Source organism: Mercenaria mercenaria, chromosome 1 (assembly GCF_021730395.1).
Source record: "Mercenaria mercenaria strain notata chromosome 1, MADL_Memer_1, whole genome shotgun sequence".
Taxonomy (NCBI): Eukaryota; Metazoa; Mollusca; class Bivalvia; order Venerida; family Veneridae; genus Mercenaria; species Mercenaria mercenaria.
This window is the reverse complement of record NC_069361.1, coordinates 45,045,358-45,072,325: the sequence shown is the minus strand read 5'-3', so window position 1 is coordinate 45,072,325 and position 26,968 is coordinate 45,045,358. Positions and strand designations below refer to the sequence as shown.

The 26,968-nt window shown below is 36.5% G+C and overlaps 1 protein-coding gene across 1 annotated transcript in view; it reads right to left on the bottom strand.

Moving 5' to 3' along the window:
* Nucleotides 1–274: 274 nt before the first annotated feature.
* LOC123523070 (uncharacterized) overlaps nt 275–26,968 on the bottom strand; it is a 33,526-nt gene continuing 6,832 nt past the window's right edge. Inside the window, exons 2-7 of the mRNA XM_053546101.1 lie at nt 19,080–22,628; nt 14,308–14,442; nt 12,384–12,477; nt 9,359–9,477; nt 4,926–6,873; nt 275–2,839 (exon numbers count right to left, since the gene is read on the bottom strand). Of these exons, the coding sequence (XP_053402076.1) occupies nt 2,739–2,839; nt 4,926–6,873; nt 9,359–9,477; nt 12,384–12,477; nt 14,308–14,442; nt 19,080–22,628 (5,946 nt within the window). The 3' untranslated portion in view covers nt 275–2,738. The remainder of the gene's footprint in view (nt 2,840–4,925; nt 6,874–9,358; nt 9,478–12,383; nt 12,478–14,307; nt 14,443–19,079; nt 22,629–26,968) is intronic.

Below are 26,968 nucleotides of genomic sequence, written 5' to 3'. Positions count from 1 at the left end.
GGGACATATATCGTCTTATGGAGACAGATATGTTATGATGACAGATATCATCTTATGGAGACAGATATAATCTAATGAGGACAGATATCATCTTATGGGGACAGATATTATGTTATGATGTCTAAGTAAATGTGGACTTCTGACCTCCTGATCCCCGAAATTGTAGACCCAGATTTCTTAATAACCGACAGTATACTGAATTCTTTCGACAGTTTTGACCTACTATCCGTAAATGTTAAGCCACACACAGAACAATATCAAATTCAACACAAGACACATTTAACACTAGATTTTATTCTAAACTACAAAATATTAACAGCCTTACAAATAATTCACCATGATTTACAACAAATATATGAAGAAAACTTTAAACCAAAACATATTTTCCTGTAAATTTTTTTTTATCCCATTAATGTTATGTAGTACTTAATCTTTACCTCTTTTTCAACATGCCCTCAAAAAAGGCTGAAATGATACTTTTTTCCCAGAAACAGTTCTCTGAACAAGAATTATTTTGCAGTTACAATATTTTACTTTTAAACAGTTTTATTTACTTTTTGAAATTTGTGTCACTATATATAAGGGCTATCAACAAGAAACAGCATGTAGGTGATATCAAATAATGGAAATCCTGAAATATGAAAAGTATCCATTCCCCCATTGGTTGCAATCTGTTTAAAGCCCGAAACAACAGTAACTAAAATCTTCACATCACATCCCACTTTAAAAGAGAGACACAAAAATGCTACACTAAAAGCACCAATTATTTGCACTTTCTATCTACCCAGTATTACTGCAGGTTTAAACCAATCCAGGAATTATTTCCCATGTATTTCAATGTTATTTCCCATGTTTTTATTACTTCAGGTTTTCCCCAAAGTTAAAAGCATGCCATAAATCAATGTAAAACTGTCATGAAATTGTTAACAAGTGAACATTCTAAACAATATAAAATTGCAACACATGAAATACATAAAATTCAATTATTTCATTAATGTAAGTATCTACTGTGTTCTAAACCTCCCTTTTAGATTAAGCAGCCACTATATATTTCAATAAAAGCAATGATCAGTCTAAAATCCTAAACAAACACACAGGAGGTTTGATTCACCAAATATTGGAAGAGAGAGATGCTCAAAATTGAAAATGTATTATGTTTGAACTTAAATCCAAATTTCTGCTTAAATCTTAATACACAAGGCACTAGATGTATTTGTTCTGTTGGGTTTAATGTCACACAGACACAATTATAGGTCACATGGCTACTTTGCACTAAATGTATACCGAAGTTCAAATGACAATACAATATTTTATAGGTATAATTTCTACAAGTAAGCCAAACAGAGAACACAGTAGATGTTTTGAAAACATACTGAATCAAGTTAGACAAAACAACCACAACTAAATCATTAATCATACAACACAAACAGCTTTTTCACAAAACTTCATGTCCATTCTAGTGTCGATTAATCCCCTGGTCTCCCATCTCCACATGAAACGCTGTCAATCGGAGAGATCGTCAGTCCACTAGTTTCCCTCCATTTCCAAGGCAACACACAAATTCCTAGGTATACAACATCTTCCGCAATTCAAGCACTTGCTATTTTTTTGATCATTTTCTTTATTTATATATAAACATTAAAATATTCTTTTATTGTGATTTTTATGACGATTCCTATTTTACTTCCTAAACTTTCACTCCACCATTATTTACTATGGCGATTTTTTCACGAAAAATAATAACTTTGATGATACTGAAAAGCTTACTAAAAAGGCAGGTTTTTAAACATGCATTTTCAAATAAAAGGAGAAATACATGTACATCCACTAAGATGTCATTTAGACAAGCAATCAATTATATATTATACAGAAATGTATACATGTATTGTATGAAGAAATATTAAACCCCTGAAATGTATATCTTAACATAAAAAGTTTTTTTTAAATATTACATGTATTTTTCCCCATTCTTCATATATATTTTACCAACAAAGTCAATAAGAATTCACAACAGTTTATTTTTCATGAAAAATTTTCGGAATCTGTACAAAATGCTACTTTGCAAAGCTCCGAAGAATTTTGACAAAACATGACATTGCAGTCACAGCGGCAGTGTGATATACTTCTTCGTCAGCAAATATAGAAAACATCTCCTGTTTTCACAACTCCTCTCCCGAAGTCTTTCCTTCAATGCTAGATTTAGATTTGGAAAACCGGATATAAAACCAGGGGTACAGTTAAATATACAACACATTTCACATGTATAAAACACACAAGTCCTTTCTAAACACAATTTCCGAGTTATGCCATTGAGTATTTATCTCAGAGTATGAAATTTCGAAGCATTTCATAAAAATAATCATCGAAAGGTTTTACTTTTTAATTTCTTTTTCAGCCGGGCATTGAAAGATTAAAATCACTTGCCTGAAACTTTGTTATAAATCTGTTACTACAAATTATAATGTAAGTTGAATATAGCACATCAGTATTTGAGTCAATATTTCTGATCTCAATATTCTCTCAATTATCTCCTTCGCATCTTCTGTTTTGCTCCCGTCAAATAGAATTCTCACACTTGCAAATTAAAACTTAAACACAGCATTCTAAAACTGTATGTTTTATAAACGTATGCAATGGATTAATTACTTAAGACTTTATTCATTCTTTAACACATTTCAATGAAAAAGTTATAAAATCAAAAGCAGTCTGTGTGTTTTTCCCCCGATGATCTAATTGTTTTACGAGGCTTCGTCCAACACTTCCATATCTTCAAGGTCATCAACAACCTCAAAGTCACTGTCCATGTGCATACTCACTCCACTTGTCTCACTCTGGGCATCTGAAACACACGACTCACAAATGATACACCATTACACTATGTAAGATGTTCAAAGCTTAGCATAATAAACCTGGCACTTTAATACCTTTAAAACAACTCAATATCTCAATTTATATCTCATAACAATCTTTTTCAAAAGTGATGTACGTAAATCCTAAATTGATATACATAAAACCATTTCTGCAAATATTCTCCATGTTGAATAAAATGTAACAAGTGCTGGTTGTAAAACATATATGCCCCCCACACTCCTATGTTGGCCCACTGGATATAGTGTGTAATTTTTACAGGGCTTTTTTCCCCTATAAATCTACCTCCAGTAAACGGAGGTAATCCTAAAGCAATAAAGTATGCATTTTTCCCAATTCTGAATTTAAAATTCCCAAATGAGTGTAACCTTTTAGGGTTTTAGCTGTTTTGAAATAGTTTTGCTAATTTGTATGTATATTTTGGTTATTAAAACAACAGTTATACTGTTGAACAGTTACGGAAATGCAATCCATTACCGCTAACATTTTACACAAAAAATATCTTTACATAGATTTTGGTACTTTGCAAATTTTCCCAATTAAGGCAATTTCCGAGAGCATTTTCCCAATTCTGTTGGTGGCATTCCCAAAATTAAAGGCCTGTCTTAGTATAAATTTTAGTATGCTGTGACACTGACTTTTTGACACCAAAAACAACAGGGTCACCTAATGACACGAACAATTGTGCTATGAAGTTTGACAGCAAGGAGAAAATGTTCCCCAGTTCTTGATCAGCAGCCATTTTCAGTCTAGATGTCACCATCAAAATGGTATTTGGCTGTTTTGATTTTGCTTATACCTGGGACTTTCTTACATTCTTCTTAGACATCAAACGGAAATAATTCTAGAAATCAACATGTATGAATGCATCCACTTATATTGTACTTATACAAATTAAACTTTCAGCATTTGAGAATGAGTATTAATCTATACTGAACATAGAATTTATTTGATACAATTTTCTTCATCATGTGTATTCACAACTGACTGGTAGTAAAATATCTTTACATGTAGACTGTCACATGTTTAACAACAAACAGCTCTGCTGCTAAACCACACCACCCTTATGTATTAACAAAGTGAGCCGAGTATGTCATCCCCTGTGCTAGTCATGTGGTCAAATCTACTGCTAAGTCAGACAACATGTCGGTTTACATACATCAGTTTAAATAAATCGCTATCTGCACTAGTTAATTGGGATTTTATTGCCGTATCTGATCCATAGGCTATTAGAAGATCATGTTTTCTGATACAACACATTTATTAACTAATGTAATATGGAAGAAATGCATTATATCCCTAACTTTCACTTTAATGCTTCTTTTATTTTAAAAAAATGCCCGTTGCCAAAAAAAAAAAATATAATCTATTAGTACCTAGTCACAATTTTTTTTTTCAGGCCAATTTGGGACTAAAGGCAATTTGATTTTGTTCCCCCCTAATTTCAAAATTAAAATTCCCAAAGGTTTCGTTTTGTATTTTGCGTTTTACTATTTTTCCAAGACTGAATTTCCATGAAATCTTTAACATTTGAAACAAAAGGTAATATGCTAATTTAACACATTACCGAACAATCTTTTCCTCCTAAATGTAGAATTTAAACATAAAAAAAACCCCACTTCTAACAATTCCCAATTCAGACGTTTTACGACACATTTTTCCTAATCGTAAAAGTCCCGGCCCAATTCCCAAATCAAAGGAAAAAACACTGCCAGTTTCAAAACTATCAAGATTTTTAATTCTGTGTTTTGAAAGTGTCAGACATTGCATCATACTTCTTACAAATAATGGGAAATTAAAATTTAAGTTTTGCTTTCAAAGAAACACACTGTAAACCAAAGAATGTGCTTTATGACTCTCTGTAGACATGTTATTATTTCAAATATTTAATACTTCTTTTATTCTAAGCAGTTATTCTAAAACATCAAAAAACACCCTTCAGGAAAGATTTTCTTTTGTATATATTGTATTATTAAGAATGTTGACTTTTGTTGTTAATGCTATTGTAAATTTCACATCAATTTCATTAAATGAAGAATATACACAAAAGTTCTTACCCTCCTTGTCCGATGCTTCTTCAAGGTCCGCCTTTGCAGTGTCAGATTTTATTGATGTTTTCCTGGTCCTTGGACTGGAGGATTTCTTATTCTTACCACCTGTAGTTTTAGCAACCTGAACACTAGAATTTAATTCTAAATCTTTATTAGTTTTATTATTATCAATAGTTTCACTATTATCAACTTTATCAAAATCACTATAGGTTCTCTCCGGCTCCACAGTTTCTTCAGGGACTATTTCAGCTTTTGTTGATCGTGTTGATCTGGTGGACCTTGCAGGTGTTGCTTTAGCTTTACCACGTCCACGTCCTCTACCTCCTCCCCTTTTCTTCCCACGTCCACGACCTCTCCCTCTAGTTGTTGGAACAGGGCTTACGGGCTCATCTATTTCAGTGTCTGAATCATCAGTCTTTGCTTCCATTTTGCTGCTGTCATCCTCAATTAATCTTTTTTCTGAAGCTTTTTCATCAATATCATCAATTACACTTTCATTCTTACATTCAACATTTTCTGAATCAGGCTGTTGTTTCTTTTCATCTTCAATTTCCATTGGTACAGATTCCTTAACTTCTTCAACAGTTTTTAGTTCAGTGACAGTTTCTGTTGCAAAAGTTTCAGTATTTTCTACTTTAGTAACAGTTTCTGTTTCAAGAGTTTCAGCTTTATGTTCCTTTTTCTCTTCCTTCATTTCAACATCATTTTCTACCTTTGGTTCTTTTTGCTCTGTTTCAAGTTCACTTGTAGAATCTGACTTAACTTTAATCACTTTATCTGACTCTAGACTACTAACGGTTTCAGCTGTTAAGTCTGCCTTTTGCTCAACAACATCACTTTTTACTTCAGTTGCTTTAGACTCTCCTGGCTCTACTATTTTTTCTGGAGATTTTTCTTTTGCATATTCTGTCTCCTTTTCTGGCTCTGGTCTCAGGATTTTTTCATCCTTAACAGAAGAAGGAAGAGCTATTTCTGAAACAGTTACTGTTTCCAATACAGGTTTTTCATTTTCATCTGTCGTTTCTGAATTGAAAACTTTATGTACATCAGTTTCATCAACAGTTGCACTAGGTTTTTGATCAGGGAGAGGAACATTTTGTGATACTGGTGGTGGTGGTATCTTCTCTGCCAAGGGAACTTCACTTTCTGGATCAATTCCCATCATTGTCTTATCTTTCTCCTCTTTGATTTCTTGTTTTGTTTTCACAGTTTGATTTTTCTTCTCAGTAGCATTTGCTTTGTCTTCAGTTTTCTTAACAGTTGCTTTTGCTTGATCTGCTTCATTAAGAACAGTAGGTACTTCTTTGTCTTTGTATTTTCCACTAAAAGCTTCAAGGATTTCTTTTGCACTTATTTTTTTCTTTTCAGTTATAACAGGTATTTTTCCTTCACCAGAGTTTGTTGTAAGAAATTGGTCCAAATTTGCTGCTTCACCAGGTTTTCCTTGTGTCTCAGTCTTCTTCCCTACTGGCTGCCATGGTGGTAACAAAGGATTTTTCTTCTGGGCACCAGTTTTACCCACTAACGTTTTACCACTCAGACTAATATTGAAGTTAATCTTCCCTTTCTCCTGATTAGCTTCTGGCGTTTTCTCACCATTTTTTTGCTCTTCACTTTTTTTGTCTTTGTTCCAATTAAACTTCCCAAATCCTTTCTCACCAGTCTCACTCTTCTGATTCTGGTCTTTTAGACTTAGTTTTATCTGACTCTTGTTTCTATCTTGCGTTTTAGATCCAGAACTGACATCGTCCAAATCATCTACACTTTTGTTCCATTTTTTCTCATTTGCCCTTACTCTTGCATCTTTGTCAGTGTTTTTCTGTTTTGTCTGCTCCTTTGTTTTTTGCTCTTTTTTATCCTGCTCTTGTTTCTTTGAAGCTTTGTTTGCATTTAAGACTTTGTCTCTCTCCTCTTTGAACTTTTTCTCATAGATAGGATTCTCAACAAGGTATTTCTGTGAAAATGAAATAAAAACTGACATTCTGAAATAACTGGCATTTATGTATTATTTTGTACTGAGACAACTTATCTGTTTAAAGAAATAAACATAATAATAGTTAATTAACATGTCAATGAGGAAGAGAGTGATAAAATATTTTGTTAATAGCAGACTAATCATAAATTGAAATATGTGAAACAACCTTAGAAGTCTTTGAAATTACTTCATACATGACGATCTAAAGGTTCAAATGTTGACAGTGATAATATTTTTGTTCTTCAGAATGTGTCTCTCTATTCTAAATGACCAACACGATTTTTACGGCAGCCTGGTGTTCTGTAAACTCTGAGGAACTACTAACTGCCACTGTTCATAAAAATCTAGCAACCTGCTTTTGGTCAATTTTCATGGGGAAAAAAAAAACAAAACAAAAAAACAGATTATTTCTTTAATATATGGGATTCAAAGATATAAGCATCAGTCGTTCTTCTTACTCAGACTACATAAGAAGAGAATGCCTATCATCACTGTTCTTCAAAAGCTTCATATGTTGTTGTCACTTTAGCAAAGAAAAATTAAAGTACAAAAAAATCTTTTTTTCACACTGTTTCCTAACAAATGATATACAAACTAACAAAAATTGAGGATGTTCTCATATATAATTTGAGCCGTGCCATGAGAAAACCAACATAGTGGCTTTGCGACCAGCATGGATCCAGACCAGCCAGCAGCATGTTCGCCGTTCCCATTCTAGGTCGACCATGCATGTTCGACTAATCAGTGGTTCTGTCCATTCCAAAGGCCCTTGTTGATAGCGAACAGCATGGATCCTGACCAGACTGCGCGATGCGCAACTGTCTGGAATCATGCGGTTTCGCAAAGCCTACTAGTTGTTTTCCATGGCACGCTCATTTAATCATTTATTAACTTTCCTAACTGGTTATCAGATGGTAAACAAAGCATTGCCATGGAAATGCAGGAAATATTTCATTATAAAACTAACGTACAAGTCTTTTGGAGAACAGCAACATACTGTAAAATCTGTATAAGATGATGATCAAGTTTTACAAATAACTGATTATAACTGATCCTGACAACATAGCAATGTGGGCTTACTCTTCAACTTCTGTTTAACCACCCTCTTTCACAGTAAACACAAATTCAACCCTTGGTGTTTCTGTTACTTAAATTTCTAATTTCTGACACTGTGTCAACATTACCTGAGCAAGTCAAATGGTGTTTGTGTAATTCTAGCAAATTTACTTTTGCTTCCTATAGACAGGTATATAATAATTATGTATGTAAAACACCGATTGTAAAGTAATAAGGTAGCAATATGAATGAAATGAATAAAAAATGTATGCCTTTATTGGACATTAGGGAAGAATAAGTAAATTGTGTTCTTCAATATTATTAAGGACAAGTAAGAATATGTACTTGCCATATGTAAAACATACTTAGAACTATAAAACTATAACCAGTAAAGTTTACAAATGACAATTAAATTTGAAACAAAACAATAATCACAAATAACAAAAACTTACCTGTAAACCCCACTGGGCTGTTCACTGATACAAGTGACCAAGTTCTTAAGCTACCAACTGTCACTTAATCCAGTGACCAAGTCAGCCGTTGAGCCGACTGCGTTTTGGTGAGCATATCACTCGTAAGAAAGTACAAAATTTCTGTAACTCTTACGATGATAAGTGCTCAAAAATGTTACACATAGTATTATACATTTGTCTTTATTAACTTAGTAGTTACCTTAGAACATTATGAAATGTGGTAAATAGAGCAACCATTCCTCTATCTTAAATATGAAAAAAAGTAACTTGAGGAGGTAAATAAACACAAGGCATTCAATATAATAGCACTTCCTTATTCAATACAGTATAGACCATATATAATGGAAACCATAAAATCCTAATATGAATCTGGCTGAGTAGAAACTTAGTAATAATAGTAATAATATTCTTTCTAACGATTTGCAGGATTTATATAGATTAGTGTGTAGAAAAATAGGCTTATAATATTAAGAACCTTGGATTACTAAAAAAATATAAAACTCAACAAAGAATACACAAGTATTTGGAAGGTGATAACGAACTATATTGGAAATGTGCATCTGTTTATCAACAAACAGATATGTCACAAAATGACACTTGATTCCGTAACTCTTGTAAGGCTGATATTTCTATTAAAGACAAAAACAGTAATTCAGTGCTCCCATTTGGCAAACTGGGTAAAAGGGGAATACATTTTCACCATTTCTAAACGTTTCAAAATATAAGTGAATTTTCCTTCATTTGAATTACACAATACATCTTATTGTTTGTTTCAAGCCCCAAAGTTTAATGTAACAGCAAAGCAGTTGCAAACTAAACTTGTAAAGAGTAATGGTAAAATTTAACATATGCCCAACTGTAAATACCAGTGTACAAAGTAAACTCCCTGTAGGTATAAATATCACTATATAATGTATACTCCCTGCATGTGTTACCTTGTAATTAATGTAATGACTTTCACACTTGAAGTGGTCCGCACCAAATGAAACATCACCGAGAAACACCTTACACAGTTGGCAATAGTACGCCGTCACTGGCATCATGAATTCAATTCCTGTTAAAAAAAATTACGTGTATAATATCTGACACAGTATGTGGATCTTATAACAGGCCATTTACATGCATTAATCATTTTTATGAGCCAGAACTACCTGATTAATATATTTTCCAACTTTGGGCATGCTGATCATGAATTATGAATAAGCTTCAAGAAATTTTAAAGCTGTCATCATCAGGAAATCTGCAATTTAACCATTACAACACAACAATCCAAGGCCTTCAATGAACAAACTAATTCATTAAACAAGAGTGGCAGACTGTCACAAAATACGCCCGTCATCAAATTTGGCCTAATTCAAAGGCCATAATCCAAGAGTGCCTGGGGTGATTTGGCTGGTTATCGAACATGGCCAAGATATTAAGCCAACAATCATTGTCAGCAAGTTTGGTAAAGATCTGATGAAAACTGTTCGACTTTGAGGCTAAATTCGCACATTTCGAGTAATTCAAGGGTCATAATCCAAGAATGCCTGGGGCATTTTGGCTGGTTATCGAACTTGCCCGAGATATTATGCCCACAAACATTGTCACCAAGTTTGGTGAAGATCTGATGAAAACTGTTCGACTTGGAGGGCAGACAAGGCTAAATTCACAGATATCGAGTAATTCAAGAGCCATAACTCGAGTGCCTTGGGCGATTTTGCTGGTTATAGGTGTGACATTGTCGCCAAGTTTGGTAAAGTTTGGATGAAAACTGTTTGACTTGGAGAGCGGACATGCTTTTTGACGCCAACCGCCCGCATTGGGTGTCTCTTTCAGAGACGGGCCTATAAAAAGGTGAAAAATTATGACTCATCCAAATCCAATGCAAGACATGGTACCATGCAGCTCTATCACAAAGCAAACTGTCACACATACAGTGCATGCCTTCCACCCTATTTGCCTAAAAATTATATTGAAGGCCTCCGTGCAAATTTACCCAGTAAGCACTATTCCTAACACTCTGGCAGGATGTGGGCAAATGACCTCCAGTTCATTAAAGGGGCTGACAGATCAAACAGAAAAGGCTTAAATATAATTGGATTTTGTTTGTTTTGGGTTTTGCACAGTTTTTCAATAGTATTTCAGTTATAAAGCAATAGGTAATTTACGAAACTTGTCTTCCTGGATTCTGTACCAGCACTTAGATGTTCTCAACAACTAACTGCCAACTTCTCAACATCTATCAGAGGTGGAGGATGAACAATTTGAGAGACAATGTCTTCCAGCAAATAGTCTTGGATAACAAATGTCTTGCCACGGGATCAAACTCATCACGCAGTGACCTGTAGATCGGCACTCTCCCTTAAAGTGTAGTCTTTTGATTTTTTTACAACAGGCTAAATTGTGTCATCATACTGTATACACCTCGTCAGAATCGTGCTGCTGGACCATGTTTTACAGTAATAGATAGTTGTACAAATTGCATACATAGCTTTCTTCATTTGGGATAGAATTTAGAAACAATGGATGCAGAACATAAACCAAACAGTACAAACTGAAAGGGAGTATTACTAGTTTGTTGTGATTTAAGGATAACATGGTGTAATAGCCATATTTCATATCTTGTAACTGGATGGTAATATTTAAATGGAATTTGGTCACTCTAAAGACATTCAAAATTTAAAACATTTCACCGAGAGATTTTTCGAATTTTATCATTTTTTGGGGAGATAATCGATACTGAAGTTAACATTGATGCCTATGGGAAATATATAATTTCTTTGATTATGAGAATATGAGCTCAAGTTTCCAGAAAATTTTTCGGTAGAAAGCTGCATTATATGATTCTGATACAAATATCAAAAAGAAATCTAAAATTCCCCGTATGGAAAAGGAGAAAATTGCTTTTCTAGTTTTCAGGGGAGATAACTCATGGAAAACCAAAATTACCAATGGAGGTAATCTAAAGGAAATTTTTTTAGAACTTCTGTCACTATATGATTTGTCAATATGCACCTTTTTCTATCGTTTGACATTTTCAAAGCTTACATTAGCAAGTTGTATGTACGCTTTTGGTAATTTGAGGCCTATTACGGGTAGTCATCCTTAATTTCTTGTATTGATGCTACCACGCAAAAATCACCAATGAATATTAATGATTTCAGAGTACATTAACTTGTATTATAGTACGATTTGGCTGGATGTGAGCCATGGAGGACTTGCATATGATTTGGCTTGGTGTGAACCATGGAGGAATTGTATATGATTTGGCTAGGCGTGAGCCATGGAGGACTTGCATATGATTTGGCTAGGTGTGAGCCATGGAGGACTTGCATATGATATGGCTAGGTGTGAGCCATGGAGACCTGCATATGATTTGGCTAGGTGTGAGCCATGGAGGACTTGCATATGATTTGGCTAGGTGTAAGCCATGGAAACTTGCATGATTTGGCTAGGTGTGAGCCATGGAAACTTGCATATGATTTGGCTAGGTGTGAGCCATGGAGGACTTGCGTAGGATTTGACTGGGTGTAAGCCATGGAAACTTGCATATGATTTGGCTAGGTGTGAGCCAAGGAGGACTTGCGTATGATTTGGCTAGGTGTAAGCCATGGAAACTTGCATATGATTTGGCTAGGTGTGAGCCATGGAAACTTGCATATGATTTGGCTAGGTGTGAGCCATGGAGGACTTGCGTAGGATCTGACTGGGTGTAAGTCATGGAAACTTGCATATGATTTGGCTAGGTGTGAGCCATGGAGGACTTTCGTATGATTTGGCTAGGTGTAAGCCATGGAAACTTGCATATGATTTGGCTAGGTGTGAGCCATGGACGACTTGCGGAGGATTTGACTGGGTGTGAACCATGGACGACTTGCGTATATGGAAATACTACCGATCTGCCCACCTTCCCGACAGAATGGGAATACTCAGCCACTTCATTTAAGTACAATATCTAGTATGTTTTCTTATATTTACCTGGTAATGGCACTCTAATTCCTTTCTTGTTTATTATCATCCCATCATTAGCTTTATAGCCGTCCATCCAAGGTCGGAAATCACTTGGTAGAGTCTACAATATAACATTACAAAAGTTGAAAACTTACACCAACATATAGCAAAATAAACATTATAATATCTTCATACTGTGCTACTGCATTAATGATTTAAAATACCAAGGTTCACTGTAAATATGAATTTCCTCTGATTTTATTCTATATGTATAAGAGATTACAACACAGCTCATAAATTCTTTATCAAAATTTTAAACATAACTTAGGGTACTGTAAAATCATTTAATTTCGTGGGCATGAAATTTCGTGGTTTTGGTCAAAACGGCAATTTCATGGGGATATGAATCCGTGGATTTCAACTTTTGAACATAAAATGAATGGGAATTTTATTTGTTTGTTGGGATTAAATTTCGTGGATTGACTCAACGAAATCCACGAAATTAGTCCCCCACGAAAATTAATGATTTCACAGTAATCAAGAATGGACATTTGGAGACTCTCTTTCTTACTGTCCAACCCTCTTCTGGGATTGCTTGTCTGGGAGTAAAACATTCTTTTTTTACAGTATTTCGAATATGTTATGGAAGTATCTATGTTTACCTATATTTTCCTGCATCTTACTTTACACCTATGAAACAAGAACTTTGGACAAATTACTTTAAACATCGAATCTTCTAAACAAGAGAGTCACTGACACAAAAGCGCTCACCAGGTCCTGTGTACAAGGCTTCAAAAGTACAGTTTGGTTTCTTCTATGTTAGCATATATTATATACATGCCAAACACACTTTTGAACCTAGGGCAATAATTTGTACAATTATGGTAGACATTATAAATCTGATATCATATGCTAAATATCAAGGCTCTAGCTATAATTGATTCAAAGAGGAAAAGTGACCACACTTCATGGCAGCCATGTTTTTTGACGAATTGGAAAAATTAGAACAATCTTGGTAGAAGGTCACACAAGAACCATTTGTGCAAAATTATTCTAAAATCGGGCCAGCAGTTTCATACAAGAAGATTTTTAATGTTTCAATTATATACTTGTGTTATATAAAGTGACCACGCCCTCTGTCGGCCATGTTTTTTGACGAACCAAAATATTTTGAACAATCTTGGTAGAGGGTAACACAAGGACCATTTGTGTAAAATTATCCTAAAATCAGACAAGCAGTTTCATAAAAATAGATTTTTAAAGTTTCCACTATATAGGGAATATAGGGAAAAGTATAGGGAACCGTTTGAACAACTTTGGTAGAGGATCACCCAAGGAACATAATGGCATAATAAAAGTTTCATTAAAGTCCATTCAGTGGTTTTGGAGGAGATGTCGTTTAAACATAAATGTTGATGACGGATGACCTGACGCATGCATGGATGGATGGACGACAGACACAGCGTGATCACAATACCTCACCATGAGCACTTCGTGCTCAGGTGAGCTAAAAAACCATCTTGCTTGTATTAGAGTTGCTTCTGACATGTACTTCTTGTATCAGAAAAAAACACTACCCATTCATGTTTGTAGTCAGCTAAAAGACTTAATGTGCTTCTTGTGTCAGAAAAACCCCAAACCACTTTATGTTTGTAGCTGGCTAGAGTCTAAGACAATATATGGTACTTCCTTCTTGTCAGAAAAAAAACCTACCTGTTTATGTCTGTAGCCGGCTAGATGACATGTGGTTCTTCTTGTGCAAAGAACCTACCTGTTTGTGTCTGTAGCTGGCTAGATGACATGTGGTTCTTCTTGTGTAAAGAACCTACCCGTTTTATGACTGTAGCTGGCTAGATGACATGTGGTTCTTCTTGTGCAAAGAACCTACCCGTTTATGTCTACAGCTGGCTAGATGATATGTCGTACTTCTTATGTCAGAAAAAAAAACTACCTGTTTATGTTTGTAGCTGGCTAGATGATGCATATAGTCCTGAATGTTTGGATGTAGAGAGTTACATGCTTTACACCAGTGGTCGCCGACATCATGGAAATAATGTTTCATCAGCTTGCCCTTCTCTACCTTAAACTGCAACCATCAGCATTACAGAATAAATGCAACATTTTGTAACATCATGATGAAGTATTTAAAACTATACTTATTGCAACAATTAGTTTTACAAAAAATTCTAAATTGGAAAGTGTCAATATGTACAGAAATTATCACCTTAAAACCAGTTCTTTAAGAACAAGAGGACCATGATGGTCCTGAATCGCTCACCTCTTCCCACATGACCCAGTTTTGAGTATGACGTCATTTTTTTCTATTATTTGACATAGTGACCTAGTTTTTGAGCTCATGTGACCCAGTTTTGAACTTGACCTAGATATTATCAAGATAAAAATTTTGACCAATTTTCATGAAGATCCATTGAAATATATGGTCTCTACAGAGGTCAAAAGATTTTAATAATTTCGATCTACTGACCTAGCTTTTGATTGCAGTTGACCCAGCTTCAAACTTGACCTAGATATCATCAAGATGAACATTCAGACCAACTTTCATACAGATCCCATGAAAAGTATGGCCTCTAGAGAGGTCACAAGGTTTTTTTATTATTTGACCTACTGACCTAGTTTTTTATGGCACGTGACCCAGTTTCAAACTTGACCTAGATATCATCAAGGTGAACATTCTGACCAATTCTTATGGAGACCCATTCACAAGTATGGTCTCTAGAGAGGTCACAAGGTTTTTCTATTTTTAAACCTAATGACCTAGTTTTTGACCGCACATGACCCTGTTTCGAACTTGACCTAGATATCATCAAGATGAACATTCAGACCAATTTTCATACAGATCCCATGAAAAATATGGCCTTTAGAGAGGTCACAATGTTTTTCTATTATTTGACCTACTGACCTAGTTTTTGACCACAAGTGACCCACTTTCAAACTTGACCTAGATATCATCAAGATGAACATTCAGACCAATTTTCATACAGATCCCATGATAAATATGGCCTTTAGGGAGGTCACAAGGTTTTTCTATTATTTGACCTACTGACCTAGTTTTTGACCGCACATGACCCAGTTTCGAACTTGACCTAGATATCATCAAGGTAAACATTCTGACCAATTTTCATGAAGATCTCATGAAATATATGGCCTCTAGAGAGGTCACAAGGTTTTTCTATTTTTAGACCTACTGACCTAGTTTTTGACTGCACATGACCCAGTTTCGAAGCTGACCTAGATATCATCAAGATGAACATTCAGACCAACTTTCATACAGATCCCGTGAAAAATATGGCCTAAAGAGAGGTCACAATGTTTTTCTATTATTTGACCTACTGACCTAGTTTTTGATGGCATGTGACCCAGTTTCGAACTTGACCTAGATATTATCAAGGTGAACGTTCTGACCAATTTTCATGAAGATCTTATGAAATATATGGCCTCTAGAGAGGTCACAACGTTTTTCTATTTTTAGACCTACTGACCTAGTTTTTGATGGCACGTGACCCAGTTTCTAACTTGACCTAGATATCATCAAGTTGAACATTCTGACCAAGTTTCATGAAGATCTTGTGAAATATATGTCCTCTAGAGAGGTCACAAGGTTTTTCTATTTTTAGACCTTCTGACCTAGTTTTTAATGGCATGTGACCCAGTTTCGAACTTGACCTAGATATCATCAAGATGAACAATCTGACCAACTTTCATAAAGATCCCATGAAAAATGTGACCTCTACAGTGGTCACAAGCAAAAAGTTTACGGACGCACGGACGGACGGACTACGGACACCGCGCGATCACAAAAGCTCACCTTGTCATTTTGTGACAGGTGAGCTAAAAATGTACTGAAAATTTCAATACATGTACCAGTATTATTTTCAACAACTAACAGCAGCCTCTTTTTGTTTTGAAAACCAGTTTTCAACAGAGTTATGTCATAATGGTCTTTAACCTACATTGTGCTCAATGATCTTGTTTGTTTTGCTCATTACAAGTACTCTGAATATCAACATTAGACATCTACATAACATTAGAAAAACACAGATCTTCTAGGACTCAATTCACAATGGTATGCAGGGGCGGCAAATTCATTTGTCCATATTGCCCAGGTTGTCCCAAAGCTTGTACAGACAAGTGAAATTTGACCAGAATTTACTTTATAACTATCATATGGACAAGTAAAACTAAGCAAATGACAAAAACGGACAAGTAAAAATCAGATTTCGCCGCCCTTTGTATGTGAAAGAACAAGAGGGCTAAGACTGCCCTAAATTTCTCACCGGAGTTTCACACAACTATTAACATTTCTGCCATATTACGAAAACTAGATTCCACCCAGCAGCCATTCTTTTAAAAATAATAAATGTAGTAGAGGTCAATGAAGGAACATTTCTGTGAAAGTATACTAAAATCAGACTTCTTCGCGAGATTTTTTTGGAGATTTTCACATTACCTTCAAATATCATAACATTAGCTCTGGCAGCCATGTTGGTTTTTTTTTGAAAACTAGAATAATCGGAAAAATCTCTGGAAAGGGTCACTGAAGGAAAACTTGTGTAAAATCAAGCCAACAGTTTCTGTCAAAATTTATTAAAGTTCCCACTACACACATTTGTTCAGGTGTTTAGGGAAACTGGTGGCCATATTTTTGATAATTTGAATAACTTGTCATTTTGATCAATGTTGGTAGAGGGTCATCCATTGAACATTTGCAAGAAGTTATTTCAAAATCAGAAAATAAGTTTAGGAGATGTAATTAGACAATTTTTCTATTTTCAGCACTTACAGCACGTAGGTGTAACCAACCTGAACTGTTCAAACAACTTTAAACAAGAGGACCATGATGGTCCTGAATCGCTCACCTTTTCCCACATGACCCAGTTTTGAGTATGACGTCGTTTTTTCTATTATTTGATATAGTGACCTAGTTTTTGAGCTCACGTGACCCAGTTTTGAACTTGACCTAGATATTATCAAGATAAAAATTCTGACCAATTTTCATGAAGATCCATTGAAAAATATGGTCTCTAGATTTTTCTATTATTTGACCTATTGACCTAGTTTTCGAAGGTACGTGACCCTGTTTTGAACTTTACCTAGATATCATCAAGGTGAACATTCTCACTAATTTTCATGAAGATCTCATGAAAAATATGGCCTCTAGAGAGGTCACTAGGTTTTTCTTTTTTTATACCTACTGGCCTAGTTTTTGACCGCACATGACCCAGTTTCAAAACTGACCTAGATATCATCAAGGTGAGCATTCAGATCAATTTTCATGAAGATCCATTGAAAAATATGGCCTCTAGAGAGGTCAAAAGATTTTTATAATTTTAGACCTACTGACCTAGTTTTTGACCACAGTTGACTCAGTTTCAAACTTGACCTAGATATCATCAAGATGAACATTCAGACCAACTTTCATACAGATCCAATGAAAAGTATGGCCTCTAGAGAGGTCACAAGGTTTTTTATTATTTGACCTACTGACCTAGTTTTTTATGGCACGTGATCCAGTTTCAAACTTGACCTAGATATCATCAAGGTGAACATTCTGACCAATTTCTATGGAGATCCATTCAAAAGTATGACCTCTAGAGAGGTCACAAGGTTTTTCTATTTTTAGACCTACTGACCTAGTTTTTGATGGCACATGACCCTGTTTCGAACTTGACCTAGATATCATCAAGATGAACATTCAGACCAATTTTCATACAGATCCAATGAAAAATATGGCCTAAAGAGAGGTCACAAGGTTTTTCTATTATTTGACCTACTGACCTAGTTTTTCAAGGCACGTGACCCACTTTCGAACTTGACCTAGATATCATCAAGGTGAACGTTCTGACCAATTTTCATGAAGATGTCATGAAATATATGGCCTCTAGAGAGGTCACAAGGTTTTTCTATTTTTAGACCTACTGACCTAGTTTTTGATAGCACGTGACCCAGTTTCGAACTTGACCTAGGTATCATCAAGATAAACATTCAGACCAATTTTCATACAGATCCAAAGAAAAATATGGCCTTTAGAGAGGTCACAAGGTTTTTCTAATATTTGACCTACTGACCTAATTTTTCAAGGCACGTGACCCACTTTCGAACTTGACCTAGATATCATCAAGATGAACATTGTGACCAACTTTCATAAAGATCCCATGAAAAATGTGACCTCTAAGATTGGTCACAAGGTTTTTCTATTTTTAGACCTACTGACCTAGTTTTTGACCGCACGTGACCTAGTTTCGAACTTGATCTAGATATCATCAAGATGAACATTCTGATTAACTTTCATGAAGATCCCATGAAAAATGTGACCTCTAGAGTGGTCACAAGGTTTTTCTATTTTTAGACCTACTGACCTAGTTTTTGACGGCACATGACCCTGTTTCGAACTTGACCTAGATATCATCAAGATGAACATTCTGACCAATTTTTATAAAGATCCCATGAAAAATGTGACCTCTAGAGTGGTCACAAGCAAAAGTTTACGGACGCACGGACGGACGACGGACACCGCGCGATCACAAAAGCTCACCTTGTCACTAAAAAGGACTATCCAAGGAATATCATTAACTTCCATCATACTCTTTTGGGGATGTTGTTTAAAGAATACAGTTAAAAGAATGACAAAGAACAGATGGCAAGTTATCACAACAACTCAACCCCAAACAGTTTGTACCCAGATGAGCTTATACAAGTACGTACCTCTTCTTTTTCTTTCTTATCTCCTGCTTTCGCCTTTTCATCTTTTGACGGAATTTTCTTTGCTGTAACCTTTATCTCTCTCTTTGTGGTCTGTTCTCTTTTTAACAAAGCCGAATGTCTACTCTCAAAGTCATTCTTTTGTTTGTTTAATTTCACAATCTCTTTCTTTATTTCTTCCAACAGCTTTTTATTCTCAATTAAAATTGGGTCTGGTTTGCTATCCTTTCCACTTCTTTTTCTTAAGTCAAACTCTTGCTTTTTCAAATTATTAAATTCAGTTTCTAATGCTTTGATTTTAGTCACCATACTTTCCTTTTCTTTCAATATTTTAGTTTTCTCTTTTTCAGGATCTTCCTTCTTCTCCTCCTTTGAGGAGTATGAAGATAGCTTTGTAGTCTTTCCACCTATCACAATAACTCTTTCATTCGATGTTGTACTCGCCTTTATTTCTATATCTTCTGCCTTTGGTCTCGGTTTTGGTGGCAGTACAGTTCTATTACTACTTGATCCAGATTTTTCACTTTTTCTTTCGTCTCTTTTATCTTTACTTCTTTCTCTACTTCGTGATCTGTCTCGTCTATCCCTACTTCTTGATCTATCTCGTCTCTCCCTACTTCTTGACCTTTTCTCTTCTATTGGGCGCTCTGATTCTTTCTTAAGCTTATCTTTTGAGTCTTCACTAACTATCTCAGTAAGGTTTGATCGAACTGGTATGTTCAAAGGCATCTCAATTGTCCCAGGAGGTGCCATATCAGGCTCTGGGGTAATTGGAGGGGGCTGGCTTAAATTGGGAGGGCCAGGCATTGCATAGACAGTGCCTGGAGGTGCACCTGGTGGAGGAAAAGGGAAACCTTGTGGAGGGCCCATTGGTGGTCCCATACCAGGCGGGGGCACAGTGAACATTGGTGGACCAGGAGGACCTACCGGCACCATTCCTGGCTGTGAACCTGGAGGGAAGGTACCAGGTGGAGGGCCTGGACCAGGACCAAAACCTAGGAAAGGTGGGACATTGAAATCAGGAGGTGGTCCCTGAGGGGGAGGGTAATCATAGTATCTTGGTATATTTTGCTTCTCACCACGGGGTAACCTTAATGGAGAAGAAAAGTATCGTTTATTGGCTGGGCCATCAATATCTGAATCAGAGGATATTGATAAACTTCTACTGGCCTTTCTAGGACTTCTGCTACGATCTCTGCTCCGGCTCCTACTTCGTCTCCTACTTCTGTCTCGACTTGAACTTCGTCGACTCCTACCTGGACTACCTCTAAAAGATCTATCCCTACTAGTGCTTCTCCTTATTTTCCTTTCTCTACTTCTGCTTCTTGATGAAGGACCCCTTTTTCTACCTCTTGGACTAACACTTCTTCTCCTACCTCTAGGACTTGGACTTCGCCTTCTTGGACTTCTACTTCTTCTACGACCAGGGCTCCTACTACTTCTTCTCCCCATAGGACTTCTCCTTCTGAAAGGACTCCTACTTCGCCTTCTACCAGGACTTATACTTCGTCTTCTACCGGGACTTATACTTCTTCTCCTACTAGAACTCCTCCTGCCTTGACTTCTCCTTCTACCTGGACTGATACTTCTCTTCCTAGCACTTGGACTAACCCTGCGCCTAAATGCAGGACTCAAATCATCCAAATTAAATGTTCGTTTAATAACAGGACTTTTCCTACCACCTGGACTTCTATGTTCTCCTTGGGACATTGGAGATACTGGACTTAATGTTTGTTTTCTCACTGGAGATCTACTTTGCTTTCTTCCATGACTCGGTAAGCTACGATTCCAGCTAGGACTTCTACTTCTAGGTCTATTTCGACTTCTATCAGAATCTCTTGTAGGGCTCCTACTTAAACTTCTTTTCTTGTCCCATCCAGGACTTCTACTGCGATCAAGGTTCTGCCTTCTTTTGATAGTAATAGGGGGTAGATTAAACATAGGAGGTGGTGGCGACCCCTCAGCGCTAACAGGTGAACACCCCCTTTGGAGTTTCTCTGGTGACTGCCCCCTTGGAGGACTGCTCAATCTCCTTGGTGGAGAGTTCATTCTCCTTTGTGGAGAGTTCATTCTCCTTGGTGGAGAATTCATCCTTCTTGGTGGAGAGTCTATTCTTCGGGGTGGAGAGCTCATTCTCCTTGGAGGACTGTTTATTCTCCCTCTGGAAGCCTCACTACTGCCTCTCATATCTCTTTCATTAAACATGTCTCTTTCCCTTTCCCTATAGTTATCCCGGTTCAATTCAGACTGTCTTTCAACAATGCTGGCTTGGGCCTCTCTTTCACGCTGAAGAGCTCCGAGCGTAGATACCATTTCTTCATGGGACATTTGACTTCCAATGAAAGAAGCAGTTTGATTAATGAACTTTGGATCTCCAGGTTTGGCAGCTTGTGGTACAACTTCTCCACTAGTTTGTTTGGCTTTTTCTTGCATTCTTTTAGACATTTCGAAGTCAAAACCTATGGATTTCAAGATGTTTTCTATAGTAGGATCATGCGCTGCTGCAGGCTCTTGGGCCTCTTGTACAGGCTGTGCAGGGTAAGATGGCTGAGCAGTCTGTGCACTAAATGGAGGCTGGTAACTTCCTAGTTGGGGTTCAAACTGGTTTGGTTGGGGCTGTTGCTGCTGAACTGTCTGAACACTTTTAGCAAGCATACTCCATAAATCATTTCCACCACTATCTGCGACTGGACCTGCAGACTGCACTGGCTGTGAATGGTAGGGATCTCCACCTCCATATTGCTGAGGCTTCGAACTGTCCACATATTCACGCTGAGCGTTAACAAAATCTGATATGACACCTGATACAGTTTTCTCTGGGGCTGAAGGCTGCCATGACTGAGCAGCAGATCTTATATTTGTAGCTCTCATATCTTCAATTGGAACCCCATGTGGCTGTTGCCTATACTGCCCACTTTCTCTTCTGTCTCTTTCACCACTATTCCTTCTATCATCATCACCACCATAAAGGAACTTGTCTTCATCTTCTATATCATCCATATAGTTGGCTATACCAGGAAGTCCCGACGGTTTTCCTGGCAGTTTTTCTTCTGGAACTGGATCCGGTTTTTTCTTTAGAATAGATTTTAGTGGTCTTGAAGATGTACTAGTCTGAGCTGGGGAAGGTGCTGCTGGCTGAGGTGGTGGATAGCCTCTTTGTGGAGAGGGCCTTGAAGCTGATGGGAACAAAGGCTGTGAGGGCTGAGGGCGATAATCTGCAGGAGGCTGTTCATAACCCCCACCTCCTAGACCTCGCCTGTCCCCATATTCTCTTTCTTCCGGTCTAGCATATGGGTCTCTGCTGTAAGAATCTCGCCTATCATGCTCTCTTTCCTGTTCAAATCTATCTTTCTCTGGGCGTCCATACAAATCTGCCTCATGTCTATACATTTCATCTTCTCTTCTATAACCTGCCTCTTGCCCATGATCATAACTTTCCTTTGGAGGTCCCAGTCTTTGACTTACAGAAGGGCTCAGTCTACCACTGATGTTGCCATCATTTCTGTCTCTGAACTGGTCATTTCCAACAGTAATACGCAAGGATTCAGGTGCCTGAAAATAAAATAAAAGAAATTATGACTAAAATTAATACAGTAATTAAATAAGAGCTTTCAGTGGAGACAGTGTTATGACTATTTTGATGCTCTCAGATGTAGATGGTGATGTTAACAACAGATTGAGTCTATGCAAATGACTGATATTCTATACTGTGATATCATTTGAATTTGCATGCATGAAATTTCGCACAAACTACAAACAAGAGGGTCATGACGACCCTTTATCGCTCGCCTGTTAACTTGGCCTTGGAATCATCAAGATAAACTTTCTGACCAAGTTTCATGAAGATAATGTCATAAATGTGGCCTCTACAGTGTTAATGAGCTTTTCCTTTGATTTGAGTGATGACCTTGTTTTTGATACCACATGACCCAGTTTCCAACTTGGCCTAGGAATCATCAAGATAAACATTCTTACCAAGTTTCATGAAGATAGGGTCATAAATGTGGCCTCTTGGGTGTTAACAAGCTTTTCCTTTGATTTGACCTGGTGACCTAGTTTTTGATCCCACATGACCCAGTTTTGAATTTGGCCTAGCAATCACCAAGATAAACATTCTGACCAAGTTTCATGAAGATAGGGTCATAAATGTGTCCTCTAGGGTGTTAACAAACTTTTCCTTTGATTTGACCTGGTGACCTAGTTTTTGACCCCACAGGACCTATTTTCTAACCTGGCCTAGAGGTCAAGATAAACATTCTGTGCAAGTTTGTATAAATCAAAGCATAAATGAAACCTCTATGTGGCTGAAAGGGCCAAATAGAAAATTTTGCCGCTTTCAGGGGCAGTAACTCATGGAATGTAGCCAGTTTTCGAAAGAAACTGAGATCTTATTGTGACTTAAGTTGTATGCAAGTCTGGTTAAAATCGAATGTAAAATGACACTTCTATTGTGTTCACAAGGTAAAAATTAACAAATTTTGACTCTTGGGTCAAATAGGGGCCATAACTCCAGAACCTATGATTGGATCAGACGGATTCATCATGGAATTTAAGATTTATTGTTGTTAAAGATATTTTGTAAGTTTGTATCAAATCAAACCATAAATGAAGTCTCTATATGGCTGCAAAAGCCAAAATAGCAAATTTTGGCCCTTTAAGGGGCCATAATTCTGGAACCAATGATGGGATCTGGCCAGTTTTCAAAAGGAACCGAGATATTATGCTGATACAAGTTGTGTGCAAGTCTGATTAAAATCAATCGCAAAATGTGGTCTCTATTGTGTTCACAAGCCAAAATAGAAAATTTTGGGCCATAACTCTGGAACTCTTGATGGGATCAGGCCAGTTTTCGAAAGAAACCGAGATATTATGCCAATACAAGTTGTGTGCAAAGCTTGATTAAAATCAATTGCAAAATGTGGTCTTTACTGCGTTCATGGTCGGACGATGGAGGAAGGACGATTACAAAAGCTAACCTTGTCACTACGTGACAGGTGAGCTAATAACAAGAGCACCGCCTTGTGGGTGCAGACGCTCATCTGATTTTTTTGTCTCTGTATAATAAAAATATTGTCCTACCCATGATTTTATAAGTCCAAAAGGGGCCATAATTCTTGCAAAAAGCAATGTAGAGTTACGGTACTTGCTGTGCAGAGTCAGCTTTTAATGGGGAATAACTGCTTCGAGTTTTAAAGCAATAGCTTTGACCGTTAAGGAGAAAAATTGACCTAAATGCAAAACTTAACCAAGAAATCTGATATTTTCTAAGTCCAAAAGGAGCCATAATTCTTGCAAAAAGTAGGATAGAGTCATGTTTCTTGCTGAACAGAGTCAGCTATTGATGGTGAACAAGTGTTGCAACATTAAGTAAGTCATAAACACCCATTTAACAATGTAGATGGGATTTTTTTATCAATATCTGCCTGAATTCTTAATTAGCATGTGCAATGGAAGTACATATTTAAAAATGCCTTTAACGTTCTTAATTTATTCTTCAAGGAGGTCATATAAATCAGATCGCGATATTTTTAATGTATGATATAGGCTTTTAAACAATAACAACAAAAATGGCCGTGTCTGCAGACAATAAACTATTTCCATGCTTCTAAGTGATTAAATAAATGAGAGTGTCACTGAAGTACCAGTTTTGGGATTAAATAAATGATGTATAAAATGCGATGCTGATATTAATTTATCATTTTACTTTCCATTTTTATTTAATGACTTAATGAGGACATGTGTAGAACTTTGTTTATTGAATATTCTACCAAAATACTACGTGATCACCACCTGATAAAGCCATATATATCAAAATCAAAATACCGACATCATCAAAAAAGTACGTCCGTCAAAAACGTATAGCCTGTTGTGCTGTAGTTTCGATCCCCTTAACACTTCCTTCCACGCATGCGCATTAACACAGACATGTGCAAGGGTCAAAGTATATTTTGGGCATACCTCCAAAGATATAAATAGCTTAACACACAAAAAAACATAAAACATGTAAATTATGCATACATAAAACCAATCATGTCATCGGTCTGGATCACTAAAAAACTTTCTTGTTAATTCGCACCCTCTGAATGCATACAGTCGACATTGTATTAAGAGACCACCCAAGGGACTGCTTAGAAGTGGTCTCTTAATGGAATGGTCTCTTAATGAATTTCAGTCAGATGAAAAGGAAAGTTATTTTTAACTGTTAATGTAATTGTACTTATTATGAACATACATACATGGTTTCAAAATCTGTTTTAACATCATGAACACTTTTCCAAGTCCACAAACCGTGAAAATTATGGCTAGATTGTTTGTCAGTTTGACTGATACAAACTTTTTAAGGTAAATTGCATTCAGTCACGTGCAAAACGTACTCGCTTATTACACAGATTGAAGAAATGCCCGGTAGAATTTTGGTACCCGGTCGCTTAATAGATACTTTTGTCAAATATATTACCTGTTGGGACTACATTACTGTGGTCGCTAGTCGTTTAATAAAAAAGTCGTTTAATGGAATGAATTTATATACTGAAAACGTTCGGGAGGGATTTTGACTGGTCGTTTAATACAAAAATCGCTTAATAGAGGTGGTCGCAAGTACGATGTCGACTGTATGTGTATAAAGTCTTGTTTAATGTGAAAAATTAGTATTTACAGCACAGTTCATTTTGTTCATTCCACCCTGAAGCCACTTGTATGTAGAATTGTAAAATAACAATGTACAAACTGGATAGTGTAACTTTTTAAAAACACATGTCAACTGGGATTATTATTTTCTGGACGAAGAAATCAGTTTTAGGCACTGCAGCCTTATTTCGTTTGACCCTCTGTAAGACACCAATTAGTTGGTTGAACAAGAGCACCGCCTTGCGGGTGCTGACGCTTATCTGATTTTTTTTGTGTAATAGAAATATTGTCCTACCCACGATTTTCTAAGTCTAAAAAGGGCCATCATTCTTGCAAAAAGCAGGATAGAATTATGTTTCTTGATGTACAGTGTCCACTTATGATGGTGAAAAACTGTTGCAAGTTTTAAAGCAATAGCTTTGATAGTTTATGAGAAAAGTCGACTTAAATATAATACTCAACCAAGAAAATGATTTTCTAAGTCCAAAAGGGGCAATAATTATTGCAAAAAGCAGGATGGAGTTATGTTGCTTGCTATACAGGGTCAGCTTATGATGGTGAACAAGTGTTGCAAGTTTCAAAGCAATAGCTTTGATAGTTTAAGAGAAAAAGTTGACCTAAACATAAAACTTAACCAAGAAATCTGATATTTTCTAAGTCCAAAAAGGGGCCATAAATCTTGCAAAAAGCAGGATGGAGTTATGTTTCTTGCTGTACAGGGTCAGCTTATGATGGTGAACAAGTGTTGCAAGTTTTAAAGCAACAGCTTTGATAGTTTAGGATAAAAGCTGACCTAAACATAAAACTTAACCAAGAAAACTGATTTTCTAAGTCCAAAAGGGGCAATAATTCTTGCAAAAAGCAAGATGGAGTTATGGTTCTTGATGTACAGGGTCTGCTTATGATGGTGAACAAGTATTCCAAGTTTCAAAGCAATAGCTTTGATAGTTTAGGAGAAAAGTTGACCTAAACATAAAACTTAACCAAGAAATCTGATATTTTCTAAGTACAAAAGGGGCCATAAATCTTGCAAAAAGCAAGATGGAGTTATGTTTCTTGCTATACAGGGTCAGCTTATGATGGTGAACAAGTATTCCAAGTTTCAAAGCAATAGCTTTGATAGTTTAGGAGAAAAGCTGACCTAAACATAAAACTTAACCAGGCAACGCCGACGCAGACGCCGACACCGACGCCGACGCCGACAACCGCTCAAGTGATGACAATAACTCATCATTTTTTTTCAAAAAATCAGATGAGCTAAAAAT